We start from the raw sequence: 24,039 nt of genomic DNA, 5'->3' as shown, positions 1-24,039 counted from the left end.
CTGTAAATTTCAAATCCTTTTTCCAAAAAAAAATTCCCATTCTGACATTTGGATGTTATCTACCACATCTTTTGCCCACTTTATCATTACACATTTGACTGGCCTCCTAAAACATTTCGACTGGAAAAAAATAATGCAGTGCCAACTAACTTCTTAATGTGACCCACCTTTTTTGCCTTTAATCTTTCTTCTTTTATTCTTTCTTTCTAGACTTGGAATTTCAGGAGAGGACCCCTCCTGCAAATTAAACATATATATATATATATATATTGTTAGCTAAACTAGCATATAACACAATTTTGTAGATATTCCAAGACACAAATTGTGTACCAAGACTATCTGAGGCAGAAGTGTTTGAACACACAGGAGACATAATTGGTTGGATTCAACCTATAGGCTGGACTTTGGCTCCAGTGAAATCAAAGGGACAAGCTAGACACAATTTAAGTTAGGCCCTGCAGAACCTAAAGTGAAATAAACATACAGTATATTCCTGCATTGCAGGGGGTTGGACTAGATGACCCTTGGGGTCCCTTCCAACTCTGTAAGATTCTATGATTCTATGCATTTCCATTGAGAAGTAAAAATCTATGAGTTCAAGGGGGCTTACTTGGCGCGCTTGGCAAATCCACACCGTGATCAACTCCTGCCCGGAAACCTATGTCCCCACTGTGGAAGGACGTGTGGATCCAGAATTGGCCTCCACAGTCACTTACGGACCCATTGTTAAAACCATGTTTATGGAAGACAATCTTACTTGGATACAAGTGATCGCCAAAGAAGAAAGAAGAACTCCTAGGTAGGATTGCAGCTTTTCACTGGACGCAAACCCATAACAACTTAGGTGTATTTTGAGAAAATTTATTTTCTGCAACCCCACTTTGACTTGCAGGAGACCTGGGCTACCTGCTCACCCATCAGTTACATTTTGCTTAGAAAGCTGAGGTAATTTTTAATATTTTAAATTTAAAGGATGGTATTTTTTATTGATGTTATTGTCTTTATCACTTTGTAAACCACCTTGAGGTTTTGTTTTGTTTTTACAATCAAGCAGTGTATAAATTTTGTGAAATAAATAATCCAGAGGTAAACTCTCTATGAAACAAATTTTGCTTGGACAATGCATCTTACATTTCTTTACTGGTCTCTCCTTGATGAAACCATGAACAGAAAAGATTGATCTTGAAAGTTTAAGACCACACTAAAAACCACGACAACATGTTCCACACATGCACGAAAATGAAGCACTGAAACAGCCTATAAAATGGGGTGGGGACCTTTTTCAGCCCAGGGGCCACATTCCTTCTGCTCAACCTTCTGAGGGCCACATGCCAGTGATATAAAAGGTCAAAGACGGAGATGTCAATTTTGTTTTTGAATAGTAACCGAATTCCTGCACAGTCCTCTTGATCATACATCCATTTAGGACATATTCTAGCCTGGCATAATTGCTCAAGGAAGTTGTGAAGCCAATGAGGGTGTGGCCTAGGGAGAGTTCTAGGGGCCAGACAAAGGCAGCATATGACCCCTGAGTTTCTCATTTCTGCTATGGGCCAAAGAAGCTGCCATGACCAATTGCAATCGGTGGAATCGAACCAAGTAGTTCTGCTAGTGCAAGGGTTACGATTTGCATAATGAAACCGCACATGCCATCCCCAAATCTGCTCTGGAGGGTTCAGAAAACCCTAGAAAATATTTAGGGGACATACAAGGGAGAGAGGAGAGGGAGGGGAAGTTCTGTCGCACAGCCAGAAATTCTTGGTGCTAGTGGAAATAAGGCATTTGAAATAACAGAGTGGTTAGAGAGGATGTGCCCAGGTATTCTTATACTCATGGCCGTTTTCAGATTCTGTCACAAGGTTTTAAATGCACAATGGATTCCATGAATATTTGGAGCACTTACTCCGGTTGCTCTTCTTTTTTTGCCAATTCCCTGGCTGTCGTTCTGCTCGTTGCCCGATGTGTAGCTGCTGTCTGTAGCGGCATCTAGAGTGCTGAATGCTGCTAGGGCTGAAGCCATACAGAACCTTTCCCCTGGACTCTCCAACATGTCTTGGGTTTCAAGTGCCCGGGCCCTGTAGTCTGGGCTTCTTGGGCTTTGTCCTGCACTAAACGGTGTGAGTCTGTTAACATTAGGGGGAGACTGTAGGCTGAGCCTCCTTCCCCTGGAATCAGTCCTGTCAGACATGGACGGTGAGGAAGGAAGAGAAGAAGACTCTTGTTTCACACTAGCCACAGCAACTGCAAGCATCTGGGAGCCGTATGTTACATCCTCAGTGTTGGCAACTGAGCTCATTTGTTCATTTTCTTTGCTTGAGCCTTGACTGCTGAAAAAACTATAAACGGAGGCGGTCTTATCTACAGCAACACTGCTTTCGGAGAGACTACGTTTCCTAACAGTCCCAGGGGAGCCTAGGGATATCCCCTCCCAGTGGAATCCTTCAAGGCTGGTCAGGTCACCTTCTTCATCCAACTCAAGGTCCTCTTGTTCATTCTGGATGAGAGGAACCATCTCAATGCCAAACCTTAAAAAACAATAGGGATAGTGAAACACTCAATAGCGAAAGCTCTACCAAAAATAAAGGCTAACACAGAACTGTTAACAATTAAGTTTCATGTATGGCTAGCTCTGCAATAGCAAGGATGCTGTTATTACCCAAAGATTTGAAATTCACAGTTGTTTTACCTTTTTGGCTACAGAGTTCCTGAAGATCCACCAATGAGGACAGCTCTTCAGGAAATCAGAACCCAAAATAACACTTTCAAATAGCAAGCAGTGACATAACAACAGGTTAATGAAATTTTCCCCAACTAGGAGGATACTGCAAAAGCAATTTACCTCTGGTAAACGTAATTGTGATGGCAAAATTACATTGACTGCCTACATTAAACCAGTGGATCATCTTTCGTTGAGAAGGGAGGAAGTGGAAGAGATTTGGTTATTGTTCCACTGAAAATTTTAATTAAAAAAATTACATAGTTACAATACAAACTAACTAACGCATCTGCAGCAGCTGCAGTTCCTCTTTAAAAGCTGGAAATCTAGAGCAACTGTAGCAATTCTGACTCACTGGGCTGAGAATGCTGCAGCTGTACCTTGATCAGCTGGTTTAAAGGCCAAGATTGTATCTGGGAACCAAGATTTGATGGCAGTTAACTGAAGGCAAATGGTGAACTAGGCAGAGAGGAACCTATATTGTGGAAAATCTTGCATATCAATGTAAATAAAAATGTGAAACTGTTTTCTTATTCTTACATCCCCTTTCCTAACCACGTAATACCCCTTTAAAGCAAACTGTTAAGTCTCTCATGCATCTTCTCAACCAAGAAACCTACAGCTTTATTTATTTGGTTAATGCATAGGCCACCCTAGGAGTTTTGCACCGAAGGGTGGCCTACACATTTGCTAAATGCATAGATATTTGATTGCAACACAGTTTCAAATCTGATTAAGACTACAAACCTGGGTAAACCTTTGCCAAGTTCTTGCTTCTTCTTTGTCACCTGCTGAATTACCTGCTCCCAGTTTACATTTCTACGAGACACGCTAATAATCTGCCGCAAAGTAGGCTTGAGCCCCGATTCTTTCTCAGCTTCGCTCTTCCGGTGGCCACTGACATTGCGAATGCGCCTTGCACTGTTCAGGTTGGGTTCAGGTAGATGTGAGCCAGTTTTGCTCTTCAAGTTGGTGCGCCACGTTAGGTCTCTTTGGAGAGAAGCTGGAAAGCCAAGTTTACTCAGTTCAGGAAGAAGAGGGCCGGAGGGCTGCCCTCCTGCATCTTTCTGCAGCTCCTGATTAGAGTGAACTGCATAGCTTTCCTCTTCTGGAGCATCATTTGATTTTGTCGTGCTTCCGTCACCATCCTCTTCCAGAGATGCTTTCAAGTCTGTTTCTAGGTCATCTTGAAAGTTGGATAGAGATAGAGAGCCCATTTGGAATTTGGCATATTTGTTATCAGTATTCTTCAACTCCAATAGATAGCCACCTTTTTTAGCTGCCGTATGGCCAGGTTCACCAAGATCACAAGTTGAGAAAGCATTAGAGTGAGTACTTTTGGTTCCTGTTCCACCTCCAGAGTTCTCATCCTCCAATCCATCTATCTGGGGCTCATGCATCTTCAGAGACAATCCTGGACCTTCAGTACTCAATTTGTCATTCCCGTCAGTCTGAGTATCTCTACAAGGGATCAGGCAAGAGTTTTGGAAAGACTGGCTATTCTCAAGTACTTCTTTGGCATTTTGTAATGCTTCGCCTAGATTTTCATTGCTGCTACGCACATGTGTGATGCCTTTTAAACTGTTATGGCCATTACATTCATTACTCAGCTTGGATCCAAACGGGGAGGCATTGTTAGCATCTAAATTTAGTGCATTTAGTTGGCTCTGGCTTTCTCCAGATGATGAGGATAACAAAAGCTGGACATGTTTCAAGAGATTCTTTGGGCTTCTTTTTTGAGAAGATGGCTTTATATCGGGAATAGCCAGAAGTGGGGACTTCAAAGATGGCATCCTATTACCTTTGCCTTCAGCCTGGTCTGATTTTTTCTCACTGGTTAAGTCTACTGCCTTCTTGCATGGTACAAGTTTGTTGGATGCCATTTTGTAATTGGGGGATGTTGAATAAGTCTCTTCCCATTTTTTCAGTTTGGGGTTATTGGTTTTAGGATCTGTGCATTTTGGAGACAATGACAGACGACCGGAATCTGCTTTCTCTGGAGCTGTAGCTACATTCTCATCACACAGTGGCTGCTGTTCTATCGTTTTCTGAGAGGGATATGGAGCCCAGCGATTTGTTTTTTCTCGGGAAGGGCTGGTGCTCTTTCCATTGACTTTGGAGGTCTTGCTCTCTGGTTGCTCAGAAACACCAAAGTTTAGTACCCCATCTGAAGGAAGCTGATCACTAGTGAAATCCAAAACACAATCCCTGTTGTCATTTTCATTAGCAAGGCCCATATAAGGAACCACAGAACTGCTGTCTTGCCACTGCCATGCATATCTTTCTCTATTGTATTTATCCTGCGCACTTTTGCTTTTTAACCAGGAAGCATCCACACTATCTAACTGGGAACTATTGTTTGGAGCCCTGCTTCTTCCTAAATTCCATCCCCTTCCATTTTGTCGACCAGGCTTCCAGTTTCCACCTGAATTTTTGGCTTGCCAGTAAGAAAAGGTATTTTCTCCTTCGGAATTCCACTTGGAACTTCTTCCCCTGCCACCGTGGTGCCAGCCTGGTATTCCTCCTCTGGCATTCTGATGCCAAGCACCTCCATTATTCCCGTAGTTATGATAGCGATTTGGAGACACTCCAGTATTATTTTGATGCCACCCAGGTCGTCCTCTTTGCTTGCTCAGATGCCTGTTTGCATTCTTAGGATTCCTTGCGGGATGTGTGAATTGGCCTTGTCTGGGATTTAAGAAACCGTCACTTTCCCAGTTCCACTCCCTCTGCGATGGTCCACAATGATATCTTGATGATGAATCGTAAGTGTCTCGGTCTTGGTAAGTTCTTTCATCTTGTCTTCTTTGTAATCTCCTGTCGTTGTTTTCTGTTTCATGGTTCACACGGCACACTTCACCTGCCCTATAAAGATAGAAGTATTTTAATATGGAGAGTAAATAACCTACATTTTCACTCATTTGCAATAACAGTTAGTTTTCAAAAAATTAATTAGGCCTAATCTAAAATATCTCTGAATAATAGACCTGCATTTTGCCCCTGGTTTGCTGACCAAAGGCAAGCAGAGGCTGGAGATCTGTACTGCAGAGTGAGGTAAGCCTGAGATAGCCTTTCCATTAGTCAACCGGCAGAAATGTCATATATACAAATCAGTCTCCACTGCTTCATCACACAAATACAGCATAATTATGTTACAGTCAGTCGTTAAATGAAACAAGGATTAATTGAACACTGGCAACATGACAATGATGGCAGTCCTATTGGTCACTTCCCCAATCTCAGAGGATAGCCATGGAAGGAAGGAAGGATCTTTGGGAGGAAGGATGTTTCTGTGCTGTTGAAGAATGAAGAAAATATTTCTTCTACCATTTGACATTATTCTTCAGGGAGAGAGATGCCATATAACTTAAAGGGAAAGATCAGCTTCACTGTCCACCTACTACATGATAGCGAACTGAAAAGTATATTGGAAGGATATGTTTTAATTTTTTTTCTAAAAATAAGTTAAGAAAAGTAACCAGTCCTCCCAAAGATGCGAATTCAACATCTGTGCTGTATGTAGACAGCTACCTTGCCTAGCTTCAGTGAAAGATTCTCTAGCTTCAGAAAAAAGATTCATTTATATGCATTATATCTAATGGGATTTTCTAAGACCACGTATTACAATGCTTGTGATTTGGCAATCTGCTGGCAGGTTGCCCAAAGGGCAGGATTTAAATTTGCCAGCAAAATACAGTGGTACCTCGGTTTAAGTACACAATTGGTCCCGGAAGTCTGTACTTAACCTGAAGCGTACGTAACCTGAAGCAAACTTTTCCATTGAAAGTAATGGAAAGTGAATTAATCCGTTCCAGACGGGTCCGCGGAGTACATAACTTGAAGCGTACTTAACCTGAAGCGAGCTTTCCCATTGAAAGTAATGGAAAGTGGATTGATCCGTTCCAGAAGGGTCTGCAGAGTACTCAACCTGAAGTGTATTTAACCAGAGGTATGACTGTACAGTAAGTGGTTCGGGAAGTCCGTACTTAACCTGAAGCGTACTTAACCTGAAGCGAACTTTCCCATTGAAAGTAATGGAAAGTGGATTAATCCGTTCCAGACGGGTCTGCGGAGTACTTAAACTGAAAGTACTCAAACCGAAGCGTACTCAAACCGAGGTATGACTGTACATAAAAAGGCTTATCACACATTCCAAGGAAAAATGCTTGCTTCTTCATAGCTAGTGCAATATTCCCAGCAACATTAGGCCAAATTCCAGAACTACAGTACATTATCCTGTAAAAAAAATATCAAGAGGGCTATTTTTCCTTTCTCCCTGTAGGCCACTGGGGACATAAGGATAGGAAAATTTCACACTATGGCATCCATCTTCACAACCCCTGATCACGGGTATGCTTCAGGTTTCAAGTTCCAGATCCCTTTTTAACTCTGACAAGACTCAAATGCTCTAGTAGTAGTTCCATAAATGGACTTCAATTATGATTGAATTTTAGATCATTGCAACTTACAAGGAGAAAAGAAAGTCACAAGGACTGATATATTTCCCCCCCCCATCCCCTCTGCTCATGCCAGATCAATAATGTGTGCTTAATACTGTCCTCCTCTGCCAAGTTTGATTCATTAGGAAGTTTCAAACATCCCCTACAAAGAATCCAAACAGAGGAATAGGGGGAAAAAAGAACTTCTGCCAGCTAGAGAAATGTTCACTATGTTGAAAGTTATTAGAAAAAAGCTGATCAACATGGCTCACTTACAACACAAAGAGTGTATCCTAAAGTTTAGATTGACTTGGATGCAAAGATTCTGCTGTGTGAATGGAATGGCTGAAATGGGATGGTGATGGTAGTTCACTGTTTTCTTCTCCACCACCAGCAACCCCCACCCTCAAAGTAAAGCAGGCTCCAGAGTTTCCACCACCCTCCAACACATACTGGGGAAGGCAGCAGGAGGTAGAGGAATTGGTAACCACTGTTACACACCCCATGGGATCAGAAGTGTCCACATATCCACCCCTTGGAAGGCAAGAAAGGTGCAATAAAGCCAAAGTAGATTCATGTTATTTAAACCACACATAACAAAATGTATCATGACACAAGCAATAAACACCACACAGCAGATTAAAACACAATTTGAAGTTATGCAGAAAAACCTAGAGAACAGAATTCTATCCATAAATTGGATAAAGGATTTCATTCAAGACCCAAATGTATTTCTAGACAATAGAGAAGTAAAAATGGTTCCAGGTTCAGCTGACAGACAGAACAGTAAGGAACAGACCTATAAATAGTCTTGTTTCACAGTTCTATGTTCCCTATAATAGTTTTCACAATTAAAAAAATTCTAATAAATACAAGTATGCATATTTAACTACGAAACATAATGCATTCCCATTACACTGGATGCAAGTTAATTTTGTATGGTTTAATAAAGTAGGCTACAAATGATATAGGCTCAGTTAGCAAAAGGTTTTCCAGTTTTGCCGTATGCAGCACGAGCAAAACCTTGCAACAGATAAGTTTGCAAGAAGAGGCCCCGTATATTGATTTAAAGCCAGGGGAACTGAATCAACCAAGTTTAACGGTCAATTGCAGAGTTATCTGCTCCGTTGGTCCACAAGTGGTCTTTGGATAATGCTACAAAACTTGCATACTAAAAATAGTAACTTATGCAGCTCTTACAACTTTCCCAGCCGCAGCCACAGACTGTACTAAAGGCACAGTACACTCTTGGCATCATTTCCCTATATTCAAAGAGTGTTAAAGAACTCCACATTGCAACTGCTAAGAAAATGTGAACACACTCACCGGTTCTGCTCATTTCTTTGTTTAATTAACTGGATGAGTTCCTTGTCAAAGTATTCTTCGTTAGTCTCTTCTTTCCCTTCTTCTCCATCGTGGGCTTCGATGTTGTCTTTGTGCAGCTGGCTGGAGATGTGCTTAGCATACGCCGACAAGCCCACCACTGTCACCCTGCACACCTGGCACTCATGATTGCTGTCCCTGGGGAAAGATGGAGAAGCTGGACATTCAATTTTTCCCACAGGCATGGCAAACGCTGCTGATCTTAACTCGGTTTCCTCTGAAAGTCTCAAATCCAACGTGCACAAGGTCTAGCCATCTGAATTGTAGCTTTTTGAAAACCCTGCAGATCTAGAAGTTCTTTCTTTTGCGGTTGTAGTTAATTTCAATGATGTCTGGATGGATTTCAGATTTCTTTCCAACAATCAAGAGGTAAAGGACTTGAGAATAATCAGAGTGTCAGCTGGGATTCTTCTTGGATTGTTGTACTCAAAACCTTGTCAGAGGAAACATAGCGGAGGAGGTGGCAGAGTGGGGGGGGGGCTTGCAGAGCTAGCAGAAGCTGCTCTGAAGCACCTCCATGGTGCCAGCTGCACTGGGGAAGCCCAGCGATAAGTTTCTAGATTTAAGCTCTGTCTCAGCGCTCCCCCAATGAGCATCAGCAAAGAGGAGGGGAGATTACACCTCTACAGCCAATCCTAGCACAGTGAAACCTAAACTGGGACAGCTGGCACAGTGGCCTGGAATCCAAAGACTTTACAGCACAGCAAATGAAGGGAGGGAGTCGCCTGCTTGCTCTACTTTATTTGGTTCATTTATTTGGTTCATAAGATGCAAGCTAAACCCACTCTCTGCTCTGCAAGGATTATGATAAAGATACAAAATTGTTTCAGTTGGAGGAAGCCAACAACTGTTTCAGACAAGTGTGTGAACTCTGATTTCATTCAAGTTTGCCAAGAAAGGGGGGGGGAATCAAACACACACACACACACACACACACACACACACACACACGTTTCATGTTTTGGGTGAGGGGCAGAAACAAATACATATTTGCAGTCCTTTGGGCAACCCACATTCAAAATATTTATTTTGCTATTCACCTTCACTATTTTCTCAAATTTTCTCAAATGAACTATTTTTGGTTTTTTTGTAACTATGATCTGCAACACTTATCCAAGAACTTCAGACTTCATTAGGTGCTGAAAGTTATACTTTCACACATACATAATGTCATAATAGGCGATAGAAGGGGAAAATAGATCTTCATAGAGAGGTTGATGACATTTTGCATACCATTAAGACTCAATGACCTCTCCTTCAGCCCACACGGGAAGGGGGGGAAAAAAGAATTTTAGAACCTCCACTTTTGAAATTCTAAGACTCTTGAAACTTTGTTCAAGCCCCATGTGATTTGACCAGAAATAGCCTCTCTTAGCCTACACTGTCCCAAATACTGACAACCCCCTCAAATTTTCTGCATCTCAGTCTGGGAAACATTGTCCTCACTCAGGCACACTTAAAAAACAACAACCAAAAATGTATGTTATATACTAAGGGAAAGGCAAACACAGCATTTTGCTTTATTTAAAAGCTTAGTGCTGTTATATATTACATATGTGAGTTTCTGCATAGCTGTGAAGTCACTTGGCTAAACTATTCATAATGAAGTGAGAGAACACCCCCTCCCGCCACACACACACATCCTAGATCACAAGCATCTTCACTATCCTGTAAAGAATTCCTCCCAAAGGAAGTTGAGGCCTAGGAACTTTCTTCCACCTCTGCAGCTTTTTTAAAAATGTGAAAAACAAAACCAAAGTGTGTGTGTGGGGGGGGAAGAGAATATTTTACTCACTCACAAGATATTATATTAGACTAACAGCCTTTTTACACAGTTTACTAAGAGAGACCAGCTGATTGTTAAATAAAGTGTTATGCCTCTTTAAAAGGCTTTCAAATGAATGAGTTGTGTACTTTCTACTAACTCCCATTTAAATGCAAAGGCTAGGAACTAAAGAAATGTACAGCTATTGCAAGCTCAAGGGAGCTTTGGACTGAGCATGTGTTGGTAACCTCACAGTTGGATTACTGCAAAGTGAGGCTACCCTTTGGATTGATTCAGAGATTGTCGCTGGTACAGAATGCAGTGGCTAAGCTGCTGGGTGGGGTGGGGTGGGGTGGGGTGGGGGACTACCAGCAGCATATAACAACTTGCTTGCAGCCTTTACACCGGCTGCCCATTTGCTACCAGGCCAAGTTCAAGGTGCTGGGCAGGTCACCTTATGCCTTATATATCCAGTAGATTGCTGTGGTCTACTGGAAAGTATTTCCTGCAAGAGCCAAAGATTTCAGAAGCCAACTCTGCAGTAACACAGAGGAGGGCTTTTAGTGTGGCTGCCTCTGTTCTATGTACAGTAATAGCATTCCTGTTGAAATATGACTGACACCAGCTATCTGCACTTTCCAGAAACAGTTATAGGACTGTTTTGTAGGGGGTTGGAAAAGATGATCCTCGGGGACCCTTCCAACTCTACAATCTATGATTCTTTGATTTTTAGTCCAACAGGTTTTTGTAGCTGGATAGGGTTTTAGCATTGTTTTAAATGTGTTTACTTTTTCTGTTTTCGACTGTTTTCAACTGTTTTACATGTACAGTAAATTGCCTTGAGATGGTGGTTTAATATTACCACCACCACCACAACAACAGCCGTCTTTCTATAGTGCCCCCTCAAACCAAAGCTGAGAAGGTGAATGAGAGAGACCTTTTTAGTGGTGGGTCTGCCCACCACTTTGGAATGCCCACATTGTTATTGTTTCAGCATCAGGATAAGCCTTTTTGTGTTCTTCCTAGCATTTTAAGATCATATTTTAAGACCCTATGGTATGTCCGCTCATTGGTTGGTTTTAGCACCTGTAATCTGCACTGTAGCTTGACAGCAAACCCAAAGGCGCACTCCTCCATTGTCTCCCAAGACAGATGGATTTTAAAGATTTATTGTGGATAATGGTTGTGCTTTGAATTGATTTGAATAACATGAAGAGAACATGTTTATGAGGTGTTAAGTATACATAAATCAATAAATAAAATATTTGCCTCAACACACACATACAGTGTACAGTTGTTACCTCTGGTTAAGAACTTAATTCGTTCCGGAAGTCTGTTCTTAACCTGAAACTGTTTTTAACCTGAAGCACCACTTTAGCTAATGGAGCCTCCTGCTGCCGCCGCGCCGCCAGAGCACGATTTCTGTTCTCATCCTGAAGCAAAATTCTTAACCCGAGGTACTATTTCTGGGTTAGCGGAGTCTGTAACCTGAAGCGTCTGTAACCTGAAGCGTTTGTAACCCAAGGTACCACTGTATCTTAGTATAGCACAGTTCACCCCCTGGATACCACTACTTGCCCTCTCACTGTCTATACAACAGGAGTGTTCCCTGCTCTCATGGATGTCACATAGATAGCAAAAATAACTTTGTGTGGAATGAGTTGCCTCTGGATTTAGACTAGGATACCTCTAAGCAAGGGAAAAGCAAGTCCCTGTGGTGAAGTTTCCGTATGCATGTTAAAAAACAGATCAAATCCAATGAACCAAAGACAGGCATTAGCACCACAACACTGAAATAAATGATACACATTCATATCTGCCCTAATGTGAATGTTAACCAAGCAAAGACACAACAGGAGAATTATAAATTATAAAAACCAATAGAACCTTGCTTAAACCTTCAGTGCGAACCACATTTGGCACCAGAACTTATAGAAATGTTAGCAGTTGTATTAAAAAAAAAGGTTGGTTCCTAGTGGGATATTTTAGGAAGTTGTTTAAAATTATTGTTCTAAAAATTAGCTAGAATAAGCAAAGCTCGAGTTACACTGCTCAAGTTAATGCTGATGACATTCTGGTATCAGAGCAACCACCTCTCAGCTGTTCTGCAATAGGAACAGATGGGGTCTCATTGCCAAGAACAAGGTCAGCCCCCTGTAAGGCTTGATTTGAAGAATGAACAAAATGCATCTTACTCTACAGCATTTCTAAAAGCTGAGTAAAGATAAATTCTTCCTTGGACAGCTACTCCAACACCTTACTGACTTTGCTCCACCTCTGAAAATTATGCACGCATGTGCACATGCACATAATGCACCCCCCCCACACACACACACCTTGACTGAACTTTGAAATACCAAAAGGCTCAGGTCAATTGCTGGTCTCCCCATAGTAGCCAGCTAGGAAGTTCACAAGTGGGTCATGATGGAGGTCAGCCATGCTTGATAACCAGAAGCGTATCACCTCTAAACATGCTTCTGTTTTTAACTGCTGTGGCCGTCATATATCAGTTGTGACCTAACTGCTAGACATTTTTCTAATCTGTTTCTAAGCCATCCCTAGCAACATGAAAAAGCTAAGAGGCATATCAGAGGATGGTTTTGATCCACTGCCATTTGTGCTATGGGACCATCATCCATCCATTGTGCTCTTTGGCTAAGTCCATTGCAGAGATGGTAACCAAACCCAGACCTTCTGTAACAAAGCCAATATTTTTATCCACTAACCCACAATTCACTTGAAAATAAGAATGCCAGCACTCGCCACAGGCCCTGAGCTCAATTTCACCTTTTTTAAAATGGACATCTTCTAGCTCCTGCACATTACTTTGAAACCCTGTATCTTTCTGTAAAATATCTATTCATCTGAAGTCAATGAACTCAAGCTGCATGTAACTAGATGCACAAATTGCATTTAACCAATTCTTTTACAGTGGTACCTTAGGTTACAAACACCTCGGGTTACAAACACTTCGGGTTACAGACTCTGCTAACCCGGAAGTAGTACCTTGGGTTAAGAACTTTACCTCAGGATGAGAACAGAAATCGAGCGGCGGCAGCGGGAGGCCCCATTAGCTAAAGTGGTACCTCAGGTTAAGAACGGTTTCAGGTTAAGAACAGACCTCCGGAACGAATTAAGTTCATAACCAGAGGTACCACTGTAATTGTTAACAAACACCCCTGGCTCTCAGAACAGAATTTGAAGCAACGACAAAAGTCTGCCCAAGAAGCTGAGCATAAACATCATCAACAACAACCCCTGGGCCAGTCACCAAATCATAATTAATCACTGTTGATTTGAACTTCATAATTACTGTATATTCCTGCATATAAGACTACTTTTTAACACAGGAAAATCTTCTCAAAAGTTGGGGGTCGTCTTATACGCCAAGTCATATTTCTTATACGGCGAGTATATCCCATTTTAACTGGGAAAGTTGGGGGTCGTCTTATACGCCGGAATATACGGCAATATAATTTGAAATCATAATTAATCATGGTTGATTTGAACTTGGAGATACCCAAGAAGTTGTAATGTCAGTGCAATGACTTTGTGTTGTGGAACTTCCCCTTCTTCTCCACTCCCCATGTGCTCCCTAAATCTGCTCCGGGGGTTCTTTCAACCCTATGGAGCAGATCTGAGGAGCGGGGGAAGACACATGGGGACAGTAGAGAGAAGGGAAGTTCCACTGTGCAAACACAAATCCTTACCATAACAGAACTACTTCACTGGACATTGCCCTGTGAGCTTAACAAGCTGAAAACCCTAGAAAATACTTTTAAATCATCCTTGTAAACACATTTATATAAATTGCTAGCCTGTAAACATTTTTAGTAGCCTGCTGGGGGCTGGCAGAGGAGAAACAGAGAACCCCTGTCCCTCCTCCAGCAGCCCACTCTACTTCTGTGCTTTCCTTCTCTGGCAGCCGGCTCAGCTGCTGCGCTGAGCACCGAGGATGGACGGAGCATTCACTTGCATGCATGGAGTTCCTCGTCGCCTATGGCTACCAGGCTGGTGCTTAGATACAAGGCGTGGTACCAATATCATTATAGTTAAAGTGACTGCATTCCACACAAGATAGAAGGGTTGTGTTCCAAAGCCCTTCATTGGGTTTCAGCAGGACTTAGCTGATACTGTTATAAGCATACCTCCCTTTCAGATTTTCAAGTTCCCTGTGGTGAAGCATACTTCTCATGTGCTCATCCATCTCCTAAAAGCAGAAAAAGTGTTAAAGTATAAATAGCTAGAAAACAGAGCATAAGTAAGTACTCCTCATCCATCTATCAATTTCCTATTAAATATATATTTTCTGTCAGTTTCTTTGATGGCTTATCCCACTGTCCACTGGTTTTTACTGGCATTAGAATGCGAAGTCACATTTGCAGAAAAGGTGGCACTAAACAGAGGAGAAACAATGTTTTATAATATAGAAATGAAGGGATATCTGCTTTTATACTGTTCATAGAGCACACTACACATGTTCTGTTCTACAAAGATATAATATTCTCTCTTTTGTCTCTTAGGATTCAATTATTTGATTAGGCAATTATTGCACACACTCTTTTGGGTCTTATGTATGGATCTGAAGAGGCTTGCACATTTCCAGCCATTTTTTCTCATTAGTTTCCTTTGTATAATCATATCTAGGTCTTTTACATGCTCTTCTTCCCTCCCAATTATGTATCTTACCCTCCCCGGTTATATATGGGATTATATTTGGCCTCCATTTCTTAAATGTGTACTATCTAGAGAGCCACATTAGAAGATCACAGAGCGCACAGTGTTAAGGATAACTGGGCAACACTTAAGTATTTTAGCTCAACAATGTTAAAACGTGTATTGTGCTAGTCTAATTTGTTTCTGGGAATTCATCCTGTACTTTAGTGTGTATTCTGGGCAGAAAGTGAGGCTCGTCTCTGCAGCAGTGCTCTGAGAAATCCGACTCTCTGCTCATGGGGACATGTCAGTTCTAATAGAAGAGAAAATAGTTATTAAGAGACCTCTCCCACCCACCCCTTCTCCTCCTCAAAAATTCCTCGATGGTTAAGGACTTGACCTGACCTATACAAATGCATTTCGTCTTAGTCTATTTTTGCTCTGAGAGCTCTGCCTGATTAACTTCTTCTAAGGTCCAATTCTTACTTTACATTTTGTACCCAAGCACACATTACATGTGCACCTCACCAGGTATGAAGAGTGTATAAACGTACAATTCAATCTGCATTACTTTCAGAGATTCAATTTTCCTGGCCACCACTTCCAATATGGGTTGTTTTTTTGGGGGGGGGGGCACCCAGCTGATTCTTTTATTGTTCACCCACACATGTGGGTCCACAGGGAACCATATATTTAATTCCCCACAGAGGGGCCCTTTTGTAAATCCCAGTGCCATCATCTGAAGCATGGTCGGTGGAAAAATGAAAAGGGGCTTTCTCTGAGCACCACACAGGAGGCAGAACACATTGCTCTCAGCTTAAGACCTTTTTGGGCCCTTTCTCACTTCAACTTTTTGTTTCTCCTGGAGGAAAGTTATGGTGGTTGCTGTTGTTTCTTAACATTGTGAACTTAATATTTATTATTACCATTATTAATATGCAGAGGTTTTAATGTAATGAAAACCACCTTGAGCACCTCAGGAAAATTAAGATATGCATCTTAAATCAACATAGCCTTTTTCAGAAAACTAAATTTTATTGGGATAGTTGACATTTCAGTTTACCTTTTTTGAGCTGTATATGATGTGACACAATATACATTTTCTTTCTCGGCCCATAGTGAACACTTTGAAAATGTCTTATCCGACCCCTACAAACAGGGAAAAAATAAACTGTATTCAGTAACACTTCAACAGTTTCCTAGTTTTTATGAAAAACCAAGTGTGACATTAAAACAACCAAGCACACCATTTATTTTCATTCTGTCATTCACATCTTCAGTTTAGCTACAGTTCTTTTTCATAGCAACCTAATTGCTATCTCTCTTTGATCAAGAACTAAAGTAATGTTTCTGAGCACCAATGGTGGCCATTTAATCTTTGACTGGAAGATGGATACATTGAAGAACCGAAATACGTTGGATAAAATTCAAAGTTTACTTGCAGTACGTTCCTGGAGCAAAAATGTAGGCACAAATGGTGCAATTTAATGACCTTATTGTCATGGAAGGATAGTTCTTTTGTAAAAAACTACATTTTTATCAATAATTTTTCTTGCTATTTCAGATGAAAATCAAATCAAAGTTTTGATAAATTCAAGATAAAACCGGGAGCATGTCTTGACCACTACAGAAAATGATTGAATTTTAAAGATTAAGCAGGATAGGATATGTATAGCAATACCATCACACAGCACATCAGTTTTTGTTCACATCCTAAACAGTCAGGTTAAAGTAGATATATGCAAATATATCTTCTACACTGATTATTTAACGATGCTAGATATTCATACTAACAGATATATCAGAAATATGTATAACTGCTTTGAGTAGTATATAACGGTAGGTATTTTTTTTTTTACAATCGAGTGATATATAGCTTTATTAAATAAATAAATAGTATATGAAATTAGGCATTTCAGGAAGCAGTAATGTAAGTCCAGTATTTTTCGGGGGGGAAGGGGGGGGATATCCTTCCTGGAATAAAATGTCTGAAGGTGAACTGTCACATGGTGAATGCATAGGAATTTGCAAACTAGGATGCAGCTGGTGAAACGTAAGAGCAATAGCTATGAGCCCCACTTTCTATGTTAGTTTTGGGCTCTTATTGGGGCATCTTAGGTTAACTGCCAGCCACTATTGCTAATACAGGAATAACACTGCACTAAGGTACAAGTTTATTTTAATAACTACTGAGATAATAGGTGGGATGTGATAGCAATAAATACTTATAGCATTCTGCTTAACTAGTATTAAACAGGAAGTCTCACTGGGCTAAACACAAGCTCTGGGGCTTGTGTTGCCTTCTCCTAACTGAAACAGACAATCCTACTATAATATTATAGTATATTGAGAATACCAGACAACATGCGCAGATAGATTACAGGACAGGATTGCATAAAAGTATTTCCCCAGAAACATAGGTCGAGGGTCAATATTTAAAACACCCTTAATACAGGACGCAAACCGCTGCATAACAGCTACTATGTTAAGAGACTGCAGAATCTGCCATTATTAGAATGCATGCTTTCATCTTTCTTGTACCATTTGTACACACTGCCTAGCAGTTACCTTCAAAAACTGCTGAAGGTTTTAACTCACAGGAAGCAATGTTTCCAAAGTATAAAGCACAGTTGTAAGTAACTGAGGAAGAGCTCTTATGTAGAGAGAGTCATTAACAAACTACCCGGTGAAATTCTGTCAGGTACAGACATTTAAGGTGTGTGTGTGTGTGTTACGCTGGAAAGTGTCTCCCACTCCAAGCAGAAAACTTTAAAGCATCTATTCAGGGGGGAAAGCCCAACCCTCAATAGCTATGGCATAACTTTCATGACTCTAAGATGAAAAGAATGCCGTTCAAGATCACTGCAGTCAAGCAGCAAAATTATAAACATCCTTTTAAACTTCTGAAGCTTACTTTAATGTGAAAAGGAACTTGGGAGTATTCTTAAAAGCGGGAGGTGCTAATCCTTATACGGAATATTGTAGATTTCCTTGTCGGCTATAACCTGCTCTCTGTGCCTAATATTCTATGTGAGCATTGCTTTGTAGTTGATGAATTAATGCTCACTGTTTGTTTAGCATATTGCTTAAAATTGGCTTGGTGTTTCTGGAATTTGTTGGGAAGCCAAATACTTAATAGGCACAGCAAGGTCACTAGAGTAGGCCCAGCTTTTAGCATCACTTAGCACACTCCGTTAAAGTGACTTTTACCAAGCGGATCTAAAATTACACCTGCTTTGGTGAATTAGAGTATCAGAGTAACTATACATGATCACAAGAAGAGTTTAAAAGGATTCCCGTCAGCTGCCCAATCAACTGCAGCCACTTATGGGAGAAGGCTAAAAATACTGGCTGAGGTCAGCTGCTATTGGCTGTCACTATGAGAGGCAAGGACAAGCTTCTTTCTGCAAAGGGACCGCTCAGACTGCACTCAAAGAGGCAACAGGTTCTGGTCTAGAATCAAGTTCTCAAGGGCTCTTTCATGTCACCCAGAGAAGGTCACAGGAGGAATAAAATGCCTGTGAAGAAAAGAGGGGTGCAGCAGGGCCCCCCTTGTTCTATTTGTGAGCCAGGTGACCTCACTCATCCATTTACCTGGCAGGTGTGACACTCCCATCAGGAAGGCCTTGGGGATTGGCGCCACACCTGCTTGGAAACAGCAGGCAAAGCCAGGAAACTAAGGACCATTTGGGCAATGGGAGCAGCACAGGGAGTGAGGATGGGCTGGTTCAAAAGAGGAACAAGAAATCTATGCAAAGAGGTGGCAGAACCCCAAGGCACAGGCTTTCCTCCAATGAAAGAAGGGCACCAGTTTCCTAGAGAAAGTGCTATGAGAGGAGGCAATCCCTCAGGAATCCTGGGTCCAAGCCGTTACAGCCGGCCAGCCAAACCTTTTTCAGACCAACAGCGACATTCCTTCTGGGCAACCTTCCAGGAGCCACATACCAGTGGCAGGTGAAGCCAGAGGCAAAAGTGGAAGGAGCAACAAATGTAAATTTTGCCTTTGTACAGTAACCAAGGTCCTAGACACCCTTTGTATCACCCATGGAGGGAAGCATTATCAGACTGAAGGACACATTTCAGGTGGGCAAAAACACTCAAGGGGTTGCAAACAGGGCCAGTGAGAGATGTGGTCTGGGGAGAGTTCTGAGGACCAGGTACCGTAGAGAGGCTTGGAGGGCTGCATTTTGCCCCTAGGCCTGAGGTTCCCCACCCCTGCATTAAGGCTTTAAAGGTAATCATCAATAAGCTGAGTTGTGCCTTGGAGCAAACTGGCAGTTGGAACACACAGAACAGATGTAACATGGTCCTGCAATGGTTATGTGGCCACTAAAATCCTTGCTGATGCATTCTGGATCAACTGCAGCTTCCAAAGGCTCTTCAAAGGTAGTCCCATGTATAACACATTGGCCTTCCCTATATAATAAAAAATAAAACATTTATATCTCACCTTTCCTCCAAGGAACTCAAGGTGGCCTACACGGTTCTTCCTCCCCCCATTTTATCCTCCCAACCATCCTCAGAAGTCAGTCAGGCTGAGAGACAGTGAACAGTGAGGATTTGAATCTAGGTCCCCCAGACCCAAATCCAACACTCTAACCATTACACTACACTGGTTATTCCAGGGACTGACCAGGACTTTGACAGGATCAAAGGCTGAAGCAGTCGGAAACTCACCTGGGGCAGTCAGGAAAACTTTTGGCTCCACCTTGGTTCAACGGTGGATGTCCCACACCTTTTCAGAGGTTAGAAGCTTTTGTGAGTTGAAAAGGACCGTATATTGCCCCTCCATACCCAGAATTGATGCTTTTGAATTATGGTGCTGGAGGAGACTCTTGAGAGTCCCATGGACTGCAAGAAGATCAAACCTATCCCAATTCTTAAGGAAATCAGCCCTGAGTGCTCACTGGAAGGACAGATCGTGAAGCTGAGGCTCCAATGCTCCCTGATGTTGGGAAAGATGGGGTCAGGAAGGGTCGGAAACGACTAAACAACAACAACAACCCAGATCACTCTTCTCCTGGACAGAACAAAAAAACCAAGTCCAGCATATGTCCTGGACCTATGGTTGCCATGGAGGCAGAACCTCCAAACCTACCCCACAGCGCTTTTTAGGAAGTAGTGAGTGGTGGACCCAGTCCAGTTTGGCATAATAATATTATAATAATTTTTTATTTATACCCCGCCCATCTGGCCAGGTTCCCCCAGCCACTCTGGGTGGCTTCCAAAAAAATATTAAAATACAGAAATCCATCAAACATTAAAAGCTTCCCTAAACAGGGCTGCCTTAAAATGCCTTCTAAAGGTCTAGTAATTGTTATTCTCTTTGACCTCTGGTGGGAGGGCACTCCACAGGGTGGGTGCCACTACCGAGAAGGCCCTCTGCCTGGTTCCCTGTAACTTGGCTTCTCATAGCGAGGGAACCGCCAGAAGACCCTCAGCGCTGGACCTCAGTGTCCGGGCAGAACAATGGGGGTGGAGACGCTCCTTCAGGTATACTGGACCGAGGCCATTTAGGGCTTTAAAGGTCAGCACCAACACTTTGAATTGTGCTCGGAAACGTACTGGGAGCCAATGTAGGTCTTTTAGGACCGGTGTTATGTGGTCTCGGCGGCCGCTCCCAGTCACCAGTCTAGCTGCCGCATTCTGGATTAGTTGTAGTTTCCAGGTCACATTCAAAGGTAGCCCCACGTAGAGCGCATTACAGTAGTCCAAGCGAGAGATAACTAGAGCATGCACCACTCTGGCGAGACAGTCCGCAGGCAGGTAGGGTCTCAGCCTGCGTACCAGATGGAGCTGATAAACAGCTGCCCTGGACACAGAGTTGACCTGCGCCTCCATGGACAGCTGTGAGTCCAAAATGACTCCCAGGCTGCACACCTGGTCCTTCAGGGGCACAGTTACCCCATTCAGGACCAGGGAGTCCTCCACACCTGCCCGCCTCCTGTCCTCCACAAACAGTACTTCTGTCTTGTCAGGATTCAATCTCAATCTGGCATCTATCTGTCTAGAGCAGGGGTCGGCAAAAAATGTCCGGTCCACTGTCCCTCAGACCTTGTGGCAGGCCGGAGAAGTAGCACGTGGGGGGGGGGGCTGAAAGAAGAGGTGAGGGGGGCAAGTAGTCCACCTCCCCAACCCCCACCCATTGTGCTTACCTTCCCTGGGGCTGCCGCCGCTGCCACCACCACCGCTGCTGCTGCTTCTCGTGGGTAGGCAGAGCTCATCCGCTCCACTCTCTGGCCCACAGGAGCACCAGGGCAGCAGGAAGATGAGCGGCGCAAAAGGGCTGGCTCAGGAAAGGGATTGCTTAAAATGGCACTCAGCCAGCTCAACCCAGCCCCCTTCCTCCTCTAGGCAGGGCAGGGAGAAGACAGGAGGAGGGAGGGAGGAGGCACCGCTGCAGTGTGAGGAAAAGGGGGGAATGGAATGGCGCAGAAAAAAATGGCGCAGCCCGAATGAATAGAATCCCTACGCCGATCCACTGACAGTCCGCGGGCCAGATCCTGAAGGCAATTGGGCCTGAGCTGGCCCGTGAACCTTAGTTTGCTGACCCCTGGTCTAGAGACACAATGGAGTGTGCCTCCAGGGGCAAAGCCAAACTGCTGAAGAACCACAGAAGTGACCTCTCCAGGGCACAAGCTTGGGCAGTGTGTATGGAGGTCCTGGCTTGCCCAGTTGACAAGACCCCCCTCTCGACCTCATTGATGTAGTCTAAAGGAAAGCAGAGAAATGTTTAGCACCAGCTTGACAGCACTGTGGAAACAACAGTTCCATGAAGTTCACTGGGTGACCTCAGGCCAATCAGTCTGACCTAACTCCTTGTAAGAAGGATGAAATAGAGTGGTGAAACCATGTATGTCACTTTAGGGGCAGAAAGGAAGGATATACTGTAAATGTAATAAACAAACTACATAAGTAAATAAAATAAAAAAATTCCTTCCAGTAGCACCTTAAAGACAAACTAAGTTTGTCATTGGTATGAGCTTTTATGTGCATGCACACTTTTTCTGTTTCAGTGTATCTGAAGAAGTGTGTGCATGCACATGAAAGCTCATACCAATGACAAACTTACTTGATCTCTAAGGTGCTACTGGAAGGAATTTTTTAGTTTTGTTTCGACTACGGCAGACCAACATGGCTACCTACCTACGGTATACATAAGCAAATGTTCTGTTGTCTATTCCAACCAGTACACAACCTAGTGGAGAAAACCAGCCATAATGCCCACTTCTGCAGCAGACCACAAAACCAAATCATACACCACATTAAGAACTCCTGTGCTACATACAGAATTGCAACGTGCCCCTCCTAACTTCACCCAGAAGCTATCACCCAGCAAGATGGTCCAGACAGGCCCATCCACCACAGCTACCCTTTCCAGGGACTTGCTGCAGCAGCTCCAAATGAGTATCAGATCCTACCTGCAACTGTATGCTGGAAATAAATAGCAGATTTGGCTTCTCTTTCAAGGAAAATGTTGTCCCATCAAATGCTTTCATGGCCTCAGTGGTGCAGAGTGCCTTCCATCAGCTTCAGTTGGTGACCCAGATTATGTACACAGGGATAGCCTAACTTCTGTTGTCTATGCTCTGGTAACTTTTGCAATGTTTTATAGAAGGGACTACTTTCGAAGACAGTTCAGACACTGTAACTGGTGCATAATTTGGTGGCCAGGCCACTCACCAGGGCAAGATGCTCTGCGCACAGAACACCAATCCTGCACTGGCTACCAGATAACTTCTGGGCCTAATTCAAAGTGCTGGATTTGACCTATGAAGCCTTATGCAGCTGAGGAACCCAATGCCTCAGTGTCTGCCTTTCCCCATATGAACCAACCCAGACATTAAGACTTGATATCACAGTAACTCTTAAGTTTGGGTCATAATTTACAATTACCAGTTTCATGCTTGAAAACAAACTACATATATACATATTAAGTTGTACTAAGGGTTATTCTAATTTGTTCTTTGTGGACTGCATTCATATCTGTTACATAGAACAACTCTTGAAAGGCTTAAAAGTCACACAAACACTTTTTAGAATGATCCAAGAAAATGTGTCAAACATCATTATGGAAGTTTGAAAAAACTACACCTCTGAAGTATTCCCAACAGCCAATACAATTTTTATTTTTAAAATAAAGTGGCGGCATCTTCAGCATTATTCTCTACTGTAGAGAGAACATTGTAACTCTGAGGAAAGTGCCCCAAATTTCCACACCACAGTTTAAGAAGCACTAGCAGATGCCAACATACCCATTTGCAGCAACATATTAAATGGTATGCAAAATGTATACATTAATAGTTAGCCCCCCCATACTTTATAGGATGCTCCTAATTACAATGCTGCCTGCATGGTGCGTGCAAGTTGTGAAAGCTATAATGCAAGAAAAAATATGTCTCCGATATCACGCCCTAAAACAAGGTTTTTAGGTTAGGCTTTTACTGCCACAAGTGGGGCTTTGTGTTAGTCCTCCAATGTGTGCTTCAAAAGTACAAAATCTCGCGCAAAGGCTGCTTGCACGCTGCCCTCCAGCCTTACGTGCTCGGCAGCCCTAACAACTTCATTTAAGATGGTTCCCCCGAACTGCCCCATCTCATAAATAACCGGAGCTGTAGGTCTCGCATACTCGTGACCTACAGCCACCCCATCTACATTGTCGCCGTGCCTGCACTTAATCTCAGCCTCTCCTCCTCCCCACGCACTGGAGAGCCGTCCACCTCTCAGTACTCACAGGTCGTACCCTCCTCACCCCGCTGCGTAGCCCAGGCCCATCGCCCAGCAAGATGGGCTGGCCAGGGCCCCCTCCCGCCGCCGCCGCCCCCGCCGCCTTCCCCGGTACCGCCTCCTCCTCCGGACACTTGCCGACCCGAAAGAGACCCGCGCCACAACGCAGGAAGCGCCCCATCGATTTAGCCAATCGGAAAGCCCAAATCTTACGCGCCTTTGCATTCTGGGAAGAGTAGTTTTCGTGCCTCACAGAACCCGACTCGGCGGCGCTGTTTCCGATGGGAAACGACTCTTGCGAGAGAAAATTGTGGCCATGGCCATAGGACGCGGGGAATTTCGGGAGTTGTAGT

General features: G+C 43.0%; 1 protein-coding gene across 8 annotated transcripts in view; it reads right to left on the bottom strand.

The window, feature by feature from the left end:
• ZNF106 (zinc finger protein 106) overlaps window positions 1-23,887 on the bottom strand; it is a 44,830-nt gene extending 20,943 nt beyond the window's left edge. For 4 of the 8 annotated variants that reach the window (XR_015950165.1, XR_015950168.1, XM_060273652.2 and 1 more), the window contains exons 1-7: window positions 23,694-23,887; window positions 16,023-16,108; window positions 14,452-14,513; window positions 8,482-8,676; window positions 3,464-5,581; window positions 1,904-2,525; window positions 168-237 (exon numbers count right to left, since the gene is read on the bottom strand). Coding sequence is in view for 6 of the 8 variants with exons in the window: in XM_060273652.2 (XP_060129635.1) it covers window positions 168-237; window positions 1,904-2,525; window positions 3,464-5,581; window positions 8,482-8,676; window positions 14,452-14,513; window positions 16,023-16,076 (3,121 nt within the window). In the remaining 2 variants the exon portion in view is untranslated. Of the gene's footprint in view, window positions 1-167; window positions 238-1,903; window positions 2,526-3,463; window positions 5,582-8,481; window positions 8,677-14,451; window positions 14,514-16,022; window positions 16,109-19,636; window positions 19,905-22,380 lie in introns of those variants that run through there. The other 4 variants (XM_088670214.1, XM_035112263.3, XM_088670221.1 and 1 more) reach the window with 4 other exon arrangements.
• Window positions 23,888-24,039: the final 152 nt, after the last annotated feature.

The sequence above is a fragment of the Zootoca vivipara genome, chromosome 1, assembly GCF_965207765.1.
Source record: "Zootoca vivipara chromosome 1, rZooViv2.hap1.1, whole genome shotgun sequence".
NCBI classification, from domain to species: Eukaryota; Metazoa; Chordata; class Lepidosauria; order Squamata; family Lacertidae; genus Zootoca; species Zootoca vivipara.
This window is presented reverse-complemented; position numbering and strand designations above follow the sequence as displayed.